This window comes from Chanos chanos, chromosome 4, assembly GCF_902362185.1.
Source record: "Chanos chanos chromosome 4, fChaCha1.1, whole genome shotgun sequence".
NCBI lineage: Eukaryota > Metazoa > Chordata > Actinopteri > Gonorynchiformes > Chanidae > Chanos > Chanos chanos.
The window spans coordinates 29,907,219-29,922,670 of NC_044498.1; the positions used below are offsets into that span (position 1 = coordinate 29,907,219).

Genomic DNA, 15,452 nt, shown 5'->3' on the forward strand with positions numbered 1-15,452 from the left:
AAATTTGGCCACTCCCCTTGCTGACCCCTGAAGAGGCTCAAGAGGATGCTAATGTAAATGGCGACCTCCCCCTCCAGCTACAGCAGAGAGCCATGATTTGAACAGAGCTCCTGTTTGCTGTGCTAACTGGTATTCAGTTTGCACATGTCGGTCAGGTTCAATGCATAGTTAAAGTTAATGCAGGTATCAGAAATGAGCAATTTTGAAAGTAAATGTAAACAGATTGGCCTTAGAATCAGATGTAGCCTGCACTGTAAACGCAGCCTAAAATCACACCAGCCTTCCTGTTGATTTTGAAAATGGTATGTTGATGGGAAATATAAACTGTCTTTGTGTAAATGTGTTAACATTCCCATGAGATTTCATCAAGAGACCACTGAGCTCTCAAATGCTGAAGCCATGGTGTGTCAAAATGAGACAGTGAGATGTCAAAACCGAAAAGGATGAAAAAGTTGAATATGTCTATGTGCTCTGTGAACACATGTTGAGTCTTGGTCGTTTTCATGTTGGACAATACACAGTAAACAGAGTGAAGAGCATGGAAAGAGTAAGAGTAAAGAAAGAATACTGTGACATAAGACCAACAGAAAGAGTAAGAGTTAAGAAAGACTACTGCGACATAAGACCGACAGAAAGAGTAAGAGTAAAGAAAGACTACTGCGACATAAGACCGACAGAAAGAGTAAGAGTAAAGAAAGACTACTGCGACATAAGACCGACAGAAAGAGTAAGAGTAAAGAAAGACTACTGTGACATAAGACCAACAGAAAGAGTAAGAGTTAAGAAAGACTACTGTGACATAAGACCAACAGAAAGGGGATCTGCTTATTTGTAACTCTTGGGGAACTTCAGTCATGAGATCACTGGATTTTAGTTTATTGAATAATTAATTTATTAGTGTTTACTCACAATGACAAACCAGTCATATGTGAAAAATGGCACTGTCTTTCTGCATCTCCTTTTTTGCATTTTTCCATGGATTTGACTTAAATTCTGACTTTTTATCATCAGCCCCATTTGACTTTCGTGCTGACTCCCCTTGGGTGAATCTAAGGTAATATCTAAGAAATAATTTAGGTCCTCAAATCAACTTTTTTTTACTGGTTTAATGGTTTGAGATGGTTTTCATTTCTTGCCTGCAAATACAATCATGTTGTCGTTAATTGTACGAAGCAATGTCCATCTTTACACTGAGGAACAGAAAAAAATGCTAAAAAGGTCAAAACTGCTAAATTAAAACTTTCTGTTTATTTTTATGACTATATTGCTGTAACATTTTTTAATTATTTTTTAATTATCATGCCTCACAGGCATGCGCAGCAAAAGCAATTGCTAAATCAGAGTTAATGGTTAATGAGCTAATGGGCATTGCCTTCGAAATATCAGCTTCCTAGCATGAAAATTTTTTGACAATACGGTTCTGTTTCAGCTGGTGGTGTTTTTTCAGTTGCTACTCAGGTAAGTGCTAACAGATGTGAGTTATTGTGAATGTATGAGGTCACTGGTTGGACTCATACTGTGAAGAAGTACATATTTATTCCTTTGTAGTCTGACCAGTCTCAGAGCAATGGTATTTCAGCAACGTTTGGATGAGGTTTCTCAACCACCTTCACTCTGAGAGAACTATGGGTTTGAACACTTTGTGTGATAAAGAGCAAATCTTAGCTGCACTGGATTTGACCACTTTTACACAAATTATTTAGTTGGCAATTTCAAAGAACATTTCTTAAGGAGATAGCAATACTATGTTTTTTTATCATGTGTATACTAATTCTTGCTTTGAGTATTTACCTCTTTTTCCCACAAACTGGTTAAAGGTTCTGACACATACTTTGTCTTATATAATCACTCTATGATTTTTAAAAACCTACGTGTTATATTAAAGAAAATAGTGGTTAACACCATGGCTCCTTTGGTTCTTACTTCAGAGCATGTTAATTAGCTCTCTGTGGTCTTAAAATGCATCGGCTTGTACTGAAAAGATTTTCTTATTTTAAACTGTCCTGTTTTCTTTTACTATTCTATTACTATTTTCTATTACTATTTTTTGTCTAGTTGGATGGTGAGATTTGGTTGACAGACATGTGTATGAGATTTCTTGGTCAATTATGCTGACCATTTTAGGTTCTGCTCTTCTAGACAAATATTTTTTCTTTTTTATTTAGAAAAGAAAATGCTTGCAACTTGCATAAGGCTCAATGGAGGGTTGGAAAATGACAGAACAAATGCATGAATTCATTCATGGATACACACAGATCCAGAGGTGTGTGTGGCTTCCGGCCAAACACCTCCAAAAGTCATTCATGGCGGTCATGGGGTCACTTTTCAAAAGAACCACAGAACCACGATCACACAGCATTGAGATGATGAAAGCATAATCACGCCGTGGAGAGACAGAGGAAAAAAGGCGAGGAAGAGAAGAGATCAAAGGAAAATGAATGGTCACAGACATGGTCAGGTCTGATCATGTATGTGGATGACCCATAGAAAGGCTCCAGATAGCCACCTCGCCAGTCAGCAGCCTTGGACTGCAGATGGTTTTTATTGTCGTCTGTGTTTTCCCCATTAGTGAGATCATCAGCGGTACTCCTCTCTGTAGGTGAGCCCTCCCCGTTGCTCAGCCTCTCCAGCACCTCCCAGGAAGAGTGGCGCTGAGGGAGGAGAGGCCTCAGCTCTGGAGAGGAGATCTTACATGTTGAAATGGCTGAAGTTGGCTCTCTAGCCATGGCTTTGGTGGCTGAGACAGCGCAAGTTTTTTTGGCTTGATGACTGTGAAGAGACCGGCGTAAACGAAAGGGTGCAGGACCCATGAGGTAAAGGTTCCCTGGGAAAGCACTCTTCTTGTCCTGGGCCGACAGCTTGTCATGAAGGGCAGTGGCCTGCTGGCGTTCGTGTCGACGGATGGTGGTGAAACGGGTGTAGGAGGCAGGGCAAGATCCTTTACACTTGCTGTGTTTCAGGTGAAGGTGCAGATGCTGGGTGGAGAGGTGATCATGGTGGTGGTGGATGCGTTGTTGATGATCCAAGGGTGGGGTGACCGATACTGGGGAAGAGCTGGGCGAATTCTCTGAGATGGCATTTCCCACACAACTGTCCTCCATCTCTGCTTCAACTTCTATTTCTAGACACATTTCAGATCTGGTCATATCTCCATGCTCAGAGGAATCCACGCATTCTTCACCTCTTGACAGACTAGTCTCCTCTTTGGGTGGTATCTTGTCCAGCAGGGGGCAGCCTTCTGTGCATGGTGCTTCAGGGATGACCAGTGACTCAGCAGAAAGTGCGGTTGGCAGGTAACAGACAGGGGCTGGGCTGTGGGCGGGGCTAGGGTTGCTGTGGAGTGTGGGCATTGAAGCAGAACGTACAGGAGCAGCATTGGAATGTTGGATGATTCGCTCAAACTCTGTCACTCGGAAGGTCACAGCATCCCGGGGGATGTTCCCGGCTTCGGCCCTCTCTACAATGACGTCATCCCCTGGCCTTTCGAAGAGGGAGGCCAGACTGCGGACGCTACCCTGGGGGCTTGAATTTAGGGAGGTTGGCCTCTGGATGTGGTGCATGTTCCGGTAAAGGGCAGAAAACTCAGCAGTATTCCTTCCGGAAGTGCCGCTCTTTTGTGCCATCCCACCCTCGGTCAGACCATTAGCCCTAAGGTCAGAATTCGGCCTAGCCCCCCGGCATCTGTTGTCTATGCTGCAGGCCTCCTGGTAAAGATCCTCAGAGTTATGTGCTTTAGGATGGGGCATGGTCTTAGTTCTTCTCTTCTGGTTCTCATCACTGGGGGGCAGCAGCTTGGGTTTGAATTTGGAGGGGAGGATTTCAGGGATGCAGGCTTTGGCAGCATATAATGACTTCTTATTCTTACACTGGGAAGCTAAAGCATTACTTGCAAGAACTGAGCGACTATTTACAGAGGAGCAGGATGAAGTCAAATAGCCATTCCCACCTTTGTAATCCGCTGGCAAGCGTGTAGAATAACAGAACATAAAGAACGTTAGAGACAAACTGGCATGCACTAAAAATACAGTGCCAACAGATATGTTAGTTAAAACCAACATAAATAACATAAATAACCTAATTTCACCACTAAGTAACTTAATAATTCAGACATACATTTTTCATTAATCAAATTATGGCTCCAGAAAACAGTGCAACAATGCCAGCTAATGAGGCTGAATTCTCAAGTTATAGTTGGTATTATAATAATATAACCTGTGCTTTAAAAACGATGAACATTCTTTCCCTGCAAAGAAAAAAAGCTACACTTTTATTGAAGTATTAAAATAAGCCTTCTAGAAAACCTTTTCAGTGCTACTCAAAAGGCTAAGTTCAGTCTAATGCAAAAGTGAAAATGAAGCCTTAAGTCAGTCTAAACCTGATTGCATTTTCTGCTTTGTGGGTGTGACTCACACAAGCCTGGATACTGGGGTAAACAGTTATTAGTCTTATTAGTTTTTAAATATTGAATCATTTGTTTTATACTGTAATTCTTCAGTTTCAGTGCAACTAACTTCTTATTTAAAGCTTTAGGACTGGGAAAGCCAGCTCTGAAGTTTTGAGAGAAGCTTTCCTTGGAAGCGCTCTTTACAAGACAATCTGTTTTTATTTTAGAGTGAATTGCATTATTTAAAGTTTGAAAAGACAGAAGGTTCTATTTCATGTTTCCACAGGTGTTTCCACACTAAAGAGGCAATGAGAGTCTTAAATAGAAAAAGAAAATTTATTTCAGGCTAAAACAGCCCAGTTCTGCAGGCCCTTGCGCCTAATTCCGCATAATTCTCCAGTATCTTACTCATATCATATTCTGCCATCCATTACCAATCAGTGTTAACAACTGAAGAAGAAGAGAAAAGAGCCTTTTACTTTGAAGGCTTTTAGAAAGCAGAGCATGAAAAAAACAGATGGTAGGACATTATGAGTTCACCACACATTGTGAGCGTATCCATGAATATAGCGGCACAACACTGGGAACAAACACTCCCACAATGTAGCTTTATCTGACTGCTTCCTGAGGCGCCCAACACAGCTCAGTATCTAGCTCTTTAATGAGGGGGAAGTTTCCAGGCATGCTGTGTAAAAGGAGAGTACATGCTAGTCGTCTGAGGAACATCTGCTTGTAAAGTAGGCCTTGTGACTCAGCCATAATCTGCCAGTGTGCTGCCTCACACTGCCTTTCAAAACACACTGCAAGGATGTTTCTAATTACCTCATTAAAGATATGGGCATATGTTTTTAGCGCAGATTAACACTGAATACTTCCTCAAATAAGCATCTGAACGTAGCGAAAGAAAAAAAACACTTGAGGCAGTACACTGGTGCATATTTTAGCATTAGCCTGTTGTTGTCTCACAGGCTAAAACTTCCTGTAGGTCTTATAATAGAACCTAAAGCTCCTCAGGCATCTTGGTAAATTACTGACACATGTCTGAGAGACGTTATGTTCTCCGCATTTAGCAGGAGTGGAAATGAACATTCATCAACACTGCTATCTCCAATTTATATGAATTATATTTCACTAATGATATAACAATTACAGAAAAATATGTTAGTTGCCTTTTCTTTTCTTTTCTTTTCTTACACTGTGATTATTTTGGTCATGTTGAATGAAGCATGTCATCACTAAGTTATGTCCTTCCATCTGCCTAAAGTTTGGAAAGTGTTACTAATGGAAGACACGTCATTCATTCCCCTTCATCCACTCTCTCCATTGGTCCTCATTTTTCTCACACACACGCACACACACACACGCACACACACACTCTCGGACCACCCTTCCAATCCCTCCCTGCAGGCATTCCCGGCCCCAGGTCATGTGTGTAGCCATTCCATCCTGTGACCTTACTCTGACAGCTGACTTCCTCATGTCTGGCCACCCTTTGTGCATCTTGCTTGTTTATCTCTCGCTTGCCTGCCCAGGCTTCAGAGAAAACAGACCCCTTGATTATCTCTCACCCTACTCACACCACCTTCCTCCTCATCCACGGCCTGTAGCACGCTACAGACAAACCTCACAGGCTCTAAAGCCATGCCTCTATCCTGGGCAGAGATAGTCAGCATTAGCTAACAACAACCTGATCTGGTCTTTAAAGGTAATCCATCAGAGGGTTAGCAGCAACTTACTATGGAGAGCAGCAAGGGACATTTCAATCTGTAAAAATCACTGAACACAAGAAGAAAAATGGAGGCCTAGGCAGGGTAGCATGCTGCAAACATTCACATATAAAAAAAAATACGCATTATCAAATATTTGTGTTTCATCTGTTTAGCAATGGGCCTCTATTTCCTTAAGAATGGTTTTTAGTTTTAAGCTTGGCTGGGGACATGTGACTGGAATCTTACCTTTGGAGGAGGTGCTGGTATGACGTCTGTTTAGGGCCCTCAGCCCTTGCAGGGGGATGTCTCCTCCCTCCAGGACACTCTTGTAAATGTGACGGTCACATTCTGGAGCAGTAGGGTCGCTGGAGGATGATGCCCCCTCCCGGTCTCTCTCACTGGGGCCTGGTTTACAGGCAGAGCTGGGGACAAACCATGATGACTGTTACTTCAAAACTTTTGTGCTGTGACTTAAGAAGGTGTCTAAAGATAAATGAACTTTGAAAAGAATTGAGAGCAGGTGTTCCAGGTTTTTCTTGTTTTCTGAATGTCATTCTTGTGTTTATCTTCACAGTTCCACAGTGAAAAAGTGAAGGACAGAGAGATCTTAATCTTTTTAAGGATTACTGCTGAACAACTCAACAAGCACAAACTTTTCTTACAATTTAGTTATTTGGCAGACGCTTTTTACCAAAGCGACTTACAATCAGTGCATCAGTCGGATTTCTAATACCTTGTGAGCAGAGATCACAATAAAACTGAGCGTCAAATTGCCCCTTCGCATTGCGCCCCTGGAATACTTTGACAAACACAGATACAAGACAAAGGGGTTTTTTTTGGTTTTTTTTTTTTTTTTTTTTTAGGAAAGGGAGGTTAGGCATTGGGGGACAGGTGTGTTCTAAAGAGGTGGGTTTTCAGTTTCCAGCACCATCTGAGATTTTAAATCAAGTTAAAATCAAGTGTCCTTAATTCCCCTTAGGCTTCAGTGTCTATGCTTTAAATCAAATTATGTGCAAAAGAATCTCAAGTGATGCAGCAGAATGTTTCCATCCCCAATCAACTGTTAGGAGAGTGTTTACATGAAGTGACGACAAAGTGAAGAATTAGGCTGTCTTATCTAATCCAGGCCTTTGGTGTTTAGACCTTGAAAAGAAGACAGCATTCCTTGAAAGCCAGAGAGCCAGGATGTTTAAATATTACCACATGTGGCTGCCACAGGGATACACCTGTGCTCCTCTCCAGCTCTCTCTCCATGTTTTAAACAACATTCTCAGACATTAGCTCTCCTAAGCTTGTGATCTTGCTCCAAAGTGGTTAACAACATTCAGTGCACTCGCTGAATATCAATAAATGAAACAGAACATCAACAAACAAAAACAAACATGAAACCCAAGTTGTGTCACAACACGTTTGAATAAACTCTCTCCTGCACAATAAATAAACAAAACAAACAACTAAAATGAATGACTCAATATTAAGCTGTTGGTTCATTTTAAGCACAATATCATGTGAATTAGATTAAGTAAATGCTAAGTACACAAATCACTTCAAAACTGTTTCCTCTACAGCAGCTCATTCTCTGGCTGTAATCAGCACATGCCTTGCAGCCTTAACACACTGTCCTTTCTCTGCTGCATTAATGCTGAGCAAAATTCTGGAGAAATGTTCTGCACATTCAAGGCATGTGCAAGGCTACCGTTTCACAATGGTAGTTTGTATAACTGAGGAACAGTTAAAACTGTGGTTTGATACAGCATTGAGAAATAGACTAATAAATTCCTTTCAGGAATATGCATACATGACATAAGTCTTTTGGAACATCTCCACTGGCCTCCAGAGAGGTCACCTCTGACATATTAGCACGTCGTGCCAGACGGCAGTGTCCTGACTGGCAAGGAACCTGGGCACTTACATAACAACTGCTACTGGGCTAGAACTCCTGCCAGTACAATCAGAGCCTTAGTATTCATAATACTATAAACTTACACATAAAACAAGTCAAACATCAACTAATCTGGTGGGCTGAGGTTAACACCACCAGTTTGCTGTTCATTTTTTGAAAGTTGAAAAAGGTTTCCTGCAGTATTTCCTTTGGACACATTGCTTTACCCCTTAAAAGCTTTACAGTCTTTTTCAGGCCTCATGGATTACTGTAGCAAAAGTGGACTGCTTTACATATTTGGAAATCCTAAGCTGCCTCTAAAGCAAAACATCCTTCAAACATCAAAGGCATGCCTCACAACCAAAACACCAAGTGACTCACATTTCTTGGGAGTCTGACTGTTCAAAAAGTTTGTTCATGTTGAACAGTTCTGTAAAGATGACATCCATTTTGTCTCAGCATGATGTAGGTTGTACTTGGGGATGTTGTTGGAAAGACATACTATGTGGTTAGTTAAATTGATGAATCGAATTCATTTAGTGTTGGAATATATGATTCAAATCTAATAAATTCTGCCTATTTTCTTTCTTTCCTCAAAGGGTTGAGTACGTCATACATCACATGTGTCATTTTTACTTTACATTTTCTTTTTAGCAGTGTGTGTTAACACACAGAGTGGAATCCTTCAAAGCGAAATCTGAGCATTTTTATGGCAGTGAGATGGAATGTTCTCCCTACCTCTTTGGAGAGGCACTGGGAGAAGTTTTGGCCATAACTGAGCCCACAGAACAGAGAACTCAGCTGGGCCTGAATTCCACACATTTTGTCCCAAAAACTGCAACAACCAACTGAAAGCAGGCCATCAGAGAGAGTCCACGCTAGCAGCATGACTGGTACCCAAACACCCGTGCTTGTGCTGAGAGGAAAATGTCCTCCTAATAAAAGCAACTGGCTTCTCACCTAGACAGGGGAGATAGTGGTTTCGGGAGGGGGATTTCTACAGTTGGTATGGGTGGGAGTGCACATTCCCTTTTCTTTCCACAAAAGACATCCAGGTTTTATTTTCAGACACTGGTTTAACATGGAATAAATCACCACATAGTATCCATGCCTTCCTCTGCGCCCCTTCACACACACACAAACACACACACACACACACACACACACACACAGAGGACAGCTTGTTCTAGCATTGCTAACATTCTCTCCTGGAGACTCCTCAGGAAGCGGGAGTCTCCTTCTGAAAGAAGGGAAATCACCCTTGGATGAAAAAAAAGAAAAACAATAACACTGACAGCTCCTTGAAACACTTACAGTCAGCCAAAAGACATACCAGATACACACATACTGTAATGAAACTGAAAGTTTCAGATGAGGTCTAAGAACATTTGCAGTAGCAGACAGGAGGAAGCATGGACTTACTATTGCTGTAGTTCGGAGGGTGTTTCCAAGGGGCTGAAAGAGGGGGCACTCTGCAACAAACCAAACAAAGAAGTCATTGATAGCTCAGCGGGTAGGACTCTGGTAAATAGAAAAGATGAAGGCGCATCAGTTAGTGTGGTCAGTGGTTGTCTGTCTCTTCAGTCTTGTGTGTGAATCCAAAGCTCGGGAACTCTAGAGCTCTTCTGGATGAAGTGTAGCAGGGAGGAGTAAGCGTGTATTTTGGCCTGCATGCAAGTTAGGGGGGAAAACAAGCGACAGGGAGCAGGGGGTGGGGTTAGAGCGCAGAGAGTCTGTGAGGGGCGCCCATTAGGGGAGGGCGTTATCAGCAGCTCAGCCAATAAGGCTCCATCTCTCACTGAAGCCCCCTCTATTGTCTGGGAATGAGTCAGTCTCATTACCAGCCGACCAGACGAGGAGACAATTAACCAGCTGGTGTGGAAGAGGGCCAAATAACATGGACACACACACCCATATCCACACACATGCACATGCGCGCGCGCACACAGACACACATGCAGGCTTTCAAACAATAGGCAGACTGTCACGAAAATGTCCACAAATACAGAGCTGAATGAACATCCACAAACATACCCACTCCATATCATTCATACAAACACACTGAAAGCCCAAAGCTGTTAGTAAATAAACAAATTACATAAAAAATACATTTTGTGTGGTTGTGCGAGCAGGCATGTCATGTGCAAGTTTTACAAGGACTATGGCAGGAACTACACCCCCTCCGCACCCCCAGAGATCCCCAACCCTGGACAGAGCCATTCGCTGGGACAACAGCACTCCCTTGCATTTTGAATGGTTTAGAGGCATCTAATTTTAGGCCACTGTTTCTGTTGCTTTTCTCCAAGCAGACGTCACGGAGGGTAAAAATAACAGACACGATAGCACAGCTATGAATAAGAGCACAAGTGTTGTTTGCAAATAAGATTGCACAATCCTAGCCAGTAACTGTCCCTTCAAAGGAATGCAGCCCCCCCCCCCCCACCCCAGTCCCCAAATCTTTCCTCCTCTAACCTACAGAGATCAGAACAGTGTTTCCACTGGACAGTCAGGGGTCGGAGGATCATTAATAAACTTTTCAGAAAATGACTGTCTAGCTTTGTATGAAGAGTGTTTCCATGTTGCTGATCTTTAGCTGACACTATTTTTAAAGAGCCATGCGCCAGTTGCTTCGCCCCTTCAACAATGCGTGATTTATAACACCACTAGTTCTTTACTGATATTATCTCTGTCGCTCTTCCTCATCACAGTGTCTGTCTTATCTCTATTACTGTTTTCTTTTTTATGCCCCGCAGAGTCAAAATGGCATCCCGTGGGTTTAAGACACGCACAACTGCCCCTGGTGCTGATGCACAGAGTAGACAAGCAGGAAACGAGGGGGTGTGTTATCTGAGCAGGAAGCAAAAAAATCTGGATTTAAACATTCTCAGGAGATAGTGAGGAAAACATGCCAAGTGTCTGTGAAATGATAGCTGGGGAAGATGCTGAAAAGTGACAGTGACACACGCACAGGCAAATGATATTGTCCATATTACTGAGTACAGTCCATCCCGTTAGGGTTCATTAGAACACAGCAATGAGACAGATATTACGAAGGCATTCAAATAGTATGTCAGTTATGGTAACATATCTTATGTCAAGTATTCCATTTTTAACAGACTGATGCTGAAGAGGGCAGAACAGCGAAGCATTTTATTACTGAAACAACACTCCACATGACACATGTGCAAACCTGCTTTAATGAAGATTAACCTCTGAATACAAAACCTGCTTTAATGAAGATTAATGAAGACTAACCCCTGAATACCAAATTTGCTTTATCGAAGACTTACCCCAAATCATGACCTCAACCAAACCTCGACCTAAACCAACAGCTACACCACATTCAATGTTTAACGCAATAATATTTTTTATAATTGTGATCATGCTTGTTTTAGTGAGTTTTAAGCATGAATATGTCTTAGTGAAAGGAAGTTAAATGGTACTTTCCTACAAATATCATTTGACATTTACTAACAATTAGTGTCTCTCCCTATTTTAGCATTTTGTCCAGCTTCCCTTTGCAAGGTTAGCAACACAATACTTTCTTCTATAATATTCAATGAGACTGGAAACCTGACTGGAGACTGGAGACCTGACTGGAGACTGGAGACCTGACTGGAGACTGGAGACTGGAGACCTGACTGGAGACTGGAGACCTGACTGGAGACTGGAGACCTGACTGGAGACCTGACTGGAGACTGGAGACCTGACTGGAGACTGGAGACTGGAGACCTGACTGGAGACTGGAGACCTGACTGGAGACTGGAGACCTGACTGAGAGGAATCTTCGACCTTTCCTCCACACAAAGAATCTTTCCAAATACTTCTTCATGTTCATGTTTATGGATTTCAAGCTGAGAATGAACTAGTTTTGAGTGTATGTGTGTGTGTGTGTTGGCATGTGTGTGTTCTGTGGTGGGTCTAACCAGGCATATAGATTGATACTTTTTTACTATGTTTTGTGAAATCATTTTCCTCACTGTGCAAAGGGTTAAGATATACTTGAGTTTTTCACCAGGTGAGTTTAACCATGTTCCTGTGGTCCTTTTGCCATTGATCTAATAGTGCTATATGGTATATGATAGAACTCTTTCAGTAGTTAAGTGTCTTATGACAGACTTCTGTAAACCTGGATTAGTGAACATATGCATTTTAGCAACCAGATAACGCAAGGAACGGGTTCCATATCACAAACACAATATACAAGCCTTTAACAAAAAATATTCAAATGAACACAATACAAATCTGTAAATGATAACTGTAATTTTATAACCTGGTTCAAAAAAGATATGTTTTATATGGTTTTGTTACTTGAAAAACTAAACTGATATGATCTGAATGTTGGATTTCTCAGGATAGCATAACTGCAGTTTCATGTCTCAGTAATGACCAACATGTGACATGACTTGGTGTGCTACACACACTAATTCAATTTCACTGGCCACGTGCAGCAAATCTTTTTACAGTGTTAGAGTTTACTCCAGGAAATGTACTAATATCTGTGATATAGACGTGCTTCAAATGCAGGACAAGGGGCTTTGGGCTTGGTTTACCTGCAAACAGTACTCAGTGAATCTATGGTATGGAGGCCTTAAAAAAGTTCTGTTTTTATTTTGAAAGTCATTCCTGCCCTGCTTTCCACCCCCATGTGCTGGCGTTGCACTGTAACATATGTGGGAGAGAGGTGACATGCCATGCGGCGGTAAACATGGTGATTACGTTACAGGCGCACAGGATGGGGAAAGAATGGAAAGTTACTGTCAGTGTGTGACTGTGGACACAGGGCTTTGTAAGAGCCTCATCTCTGTCAGTCCTCTGCTTTCTCACATAGCTGTGTCCTGCATGCAATGCTTTTTTCATAACTGTGGTTTCAAGAGCACCACCATGGCTCCGCTTCACCTTGTGTCCTTTTCACCACCATATGTGGCTGCGTCTGACTTAGACCAGTGTCAAACATGATCATAGCATCTGAAGGACTGAAAACAAACAAGTAAAAATTCCTCAATTTGTAATATAGTACTCCAAAACTGTTCGCTAACAACAGAATGTGTTCTTGTTTATTATTTTTCAACTGGCTTTAATGAATACTCAAAACCAATTAAAATCTAATGTACCTAGATCCAAACAACATGCCCTTGTGGATGAGGTCTAGCTTCATTCGTGATTACATTGAAGTATTTCAGCTTGTGGCTAAACTGATTAAACTGTGTTTTTTCCTCTTGTTTTCAGTAGTCATTTGCTTAGCCACCAAGAATCTTCCCATTCTGGCCTGACACTGAGTGTGCTATTTTGGGCTACCTCATTAATGACACCATTGACCACAAACCAACACATCATCATGAGCAAGCTCTGAGACATCTGTTCTACTTAGCCTTGCGAGCAATATCCATGACTGCCAATTCACAGGCAGCATTAAACCTGGAATGGCACACTGTGCTATTAGAGGGAACTCAGGTTTGCATGAGTCAGAGAAGGGGCGAGAATTAGACCCTCGCCCCATGCTGTCTATGGCAACAGGCAGCTCTATGACATCATCCATCATATTCCCTGGTTACAAAATGCCATCCTGATGGCTGAGCCTGTCGGTGACGTCATATCTTGGCAATGGCTTCACTCACAGTCATTTCCTCCTGTCAGGAGTGTCATTTGCTTCCTCCTTGACAGCACCTTTGTTTTGTGTTTTAATTAAGTTGTGTTTGAGTCAAAGAAAAGCTTCAAGAAGCGTGTTCCCTCGCGCTGAACAAGTGCACATAGCATTTTAAGAAATATCAGGTATATTTTAATAATTCTACTCAATTATCAGAAGGACTCTCCTACCAAACCAGTTAGTAACACATTGGTCTACTTATTTGGTGTGTGTTGCCATAGCAACACTAGTCACTGTAACTAACTACAGTAGCTTAAGAACTGTTCAATGTTTATAATGTTTAGTAAGAACTTGTGGGGAAACAATTAGGCTACACAACGCTTGTGGCTTCAATGACATAAATTGATAAGCTAGGTTCTCACGAGAACTCAAAACGAACACCACTAACTCCAACAACACACACCATAGTTGCTAAAAAAGACTGATTTGCTAAACTTCACAATTTACCTTATTCATTGATCATTTGCTAGCTAAATTATGTGGAAGGTCATAACATTAGTTTGTTAGCTTAACTGGTTAATGCTAATGTAATAATGGTATTTTTAAAATTTAATTTGGTCTGATGTTTTTAACTTCCTCATCTGTTCTTTCTCTTTGGCCTTGTGGTTCAGGTATTCCACCCCACTGACGGTTATGTAGGTTCAGTTTCCGAAGGTGGTAGATTCATCCAAGCTCACTAGTTTTATTTCTGGGCCTTCCTGTTTTATGCCGGGATCAAACTACTCGATATTTTTGTCTTTCACAATGGTCACCATGTCAGATTAGGCAATCATAATGCCATAAATTCTTGCTGTGTCTTGGCTGGGAGACTGACAATGCTACAAGTATGACCCCAACCAATCATCGTATACTGCTTTTCAAGACCTTGCGCAAGCTCATAGGTAGTCGGGGAGGATGGCTGTCATTCATCCTATTGGTCAACGTCAAGGAACATGTCGTAGGAGATGCCAGACTAGGCAGGAAAATACAAAAAATTCTGAACATGCTAGACTTTTCTTGTTGTGTGTCGTGTTTCGTCATTATTACATTATGTCACACTACAAGGGGTAAAGACACCCGTTCATCATTCACGACGTTCATATTTGGGCCCTGGAAGTTCGGACACTGGAAGTTTGTCCGCGATGACAAAATCATGTCAAAATCAGGCTGGAATCGTGTAGTCTGAACCCGGCATTATGGAGTTACAGGTTAGAGCTGGCTGTTTAAAATGATTTCAGTTTAAACCTTATCATTTGTATTATAAAATTTGTATAAAAATGTCTTATATACAAGTCCTCACATTTACAGAGATGTTCTTTGGGAATGGTAAGATCTTTATTTGGACTTTCTACAAAGGGCCCTGGTTGGCTTTGAGAGCAGTCCTGATTTTACACACAGGAAGGATGTGGACAGATCTGCCCCTGGACAGCCAATGACATTCCAGCTTTACCCTATAATTCTAATGTTCTACCCTCAGATCGATTCTAGTCAATGTCAGTGAGCGTAGAGTAGAGCATAACCATTCAAGCAGGATCCATCGAGCAACCAAGCGTGCGGCCAGAGCTGCATTTTTGAAAGTAAAGTTAAAAGTTAAATAGAACTAAACATGACACATACTGCAAAAGCTCAACACAAAGCTCAGCACATAATGCTCTTTCTGTTCATTTTTGACATAGACATAATTATGTTGAGATGTCGACCAATGGATGTTTTTAGAAAAGACCACTGTGACTGCTGAATCACCTCGCCATTCATTGGCCTTTGATATGGTATGTTTCTTAAAACATACTCATCATTTATTCCAAGACACCACGCTAGTGACAACACACATCAAGCACTGTGCCACTGACC

At 41.7% G+C, this 15,452-nt stretch overlaps 1 protein-coding gene across 1 annotated transcript in view; it reads right to left on the bottom strand.

Moving 5' to 3' along the window:
- The window catches only part of sorbs1 (sorbin and SH3 domain containing 1), a 60,455-nt gene that overhangs the window by 10,369 nt on the left and 34,634 nt on the right, over positions 1 to 15,452 (bottom strand). The window contains exons 14-16 of the mRNA XM_030771876.1: positions 9,398 to 9,447; positions 6,340 to 6,515; positions 2,507 to 3,958 (exon numbers count right to left, since the gene is read on the bottom strand). Coding sequence (XP_030627736.1) covers positions 2,507 to 3,958; positions 6,340 to 6,515; positions 9,398 to 9,447 — 1,678 coding nt within the window. The remainder of the gene's footprint in view (positions 1 to 2,506; positions 3,959 to 6,339; positions 6,516 to 9,397; positions 9,448 to 15,452) is intronic.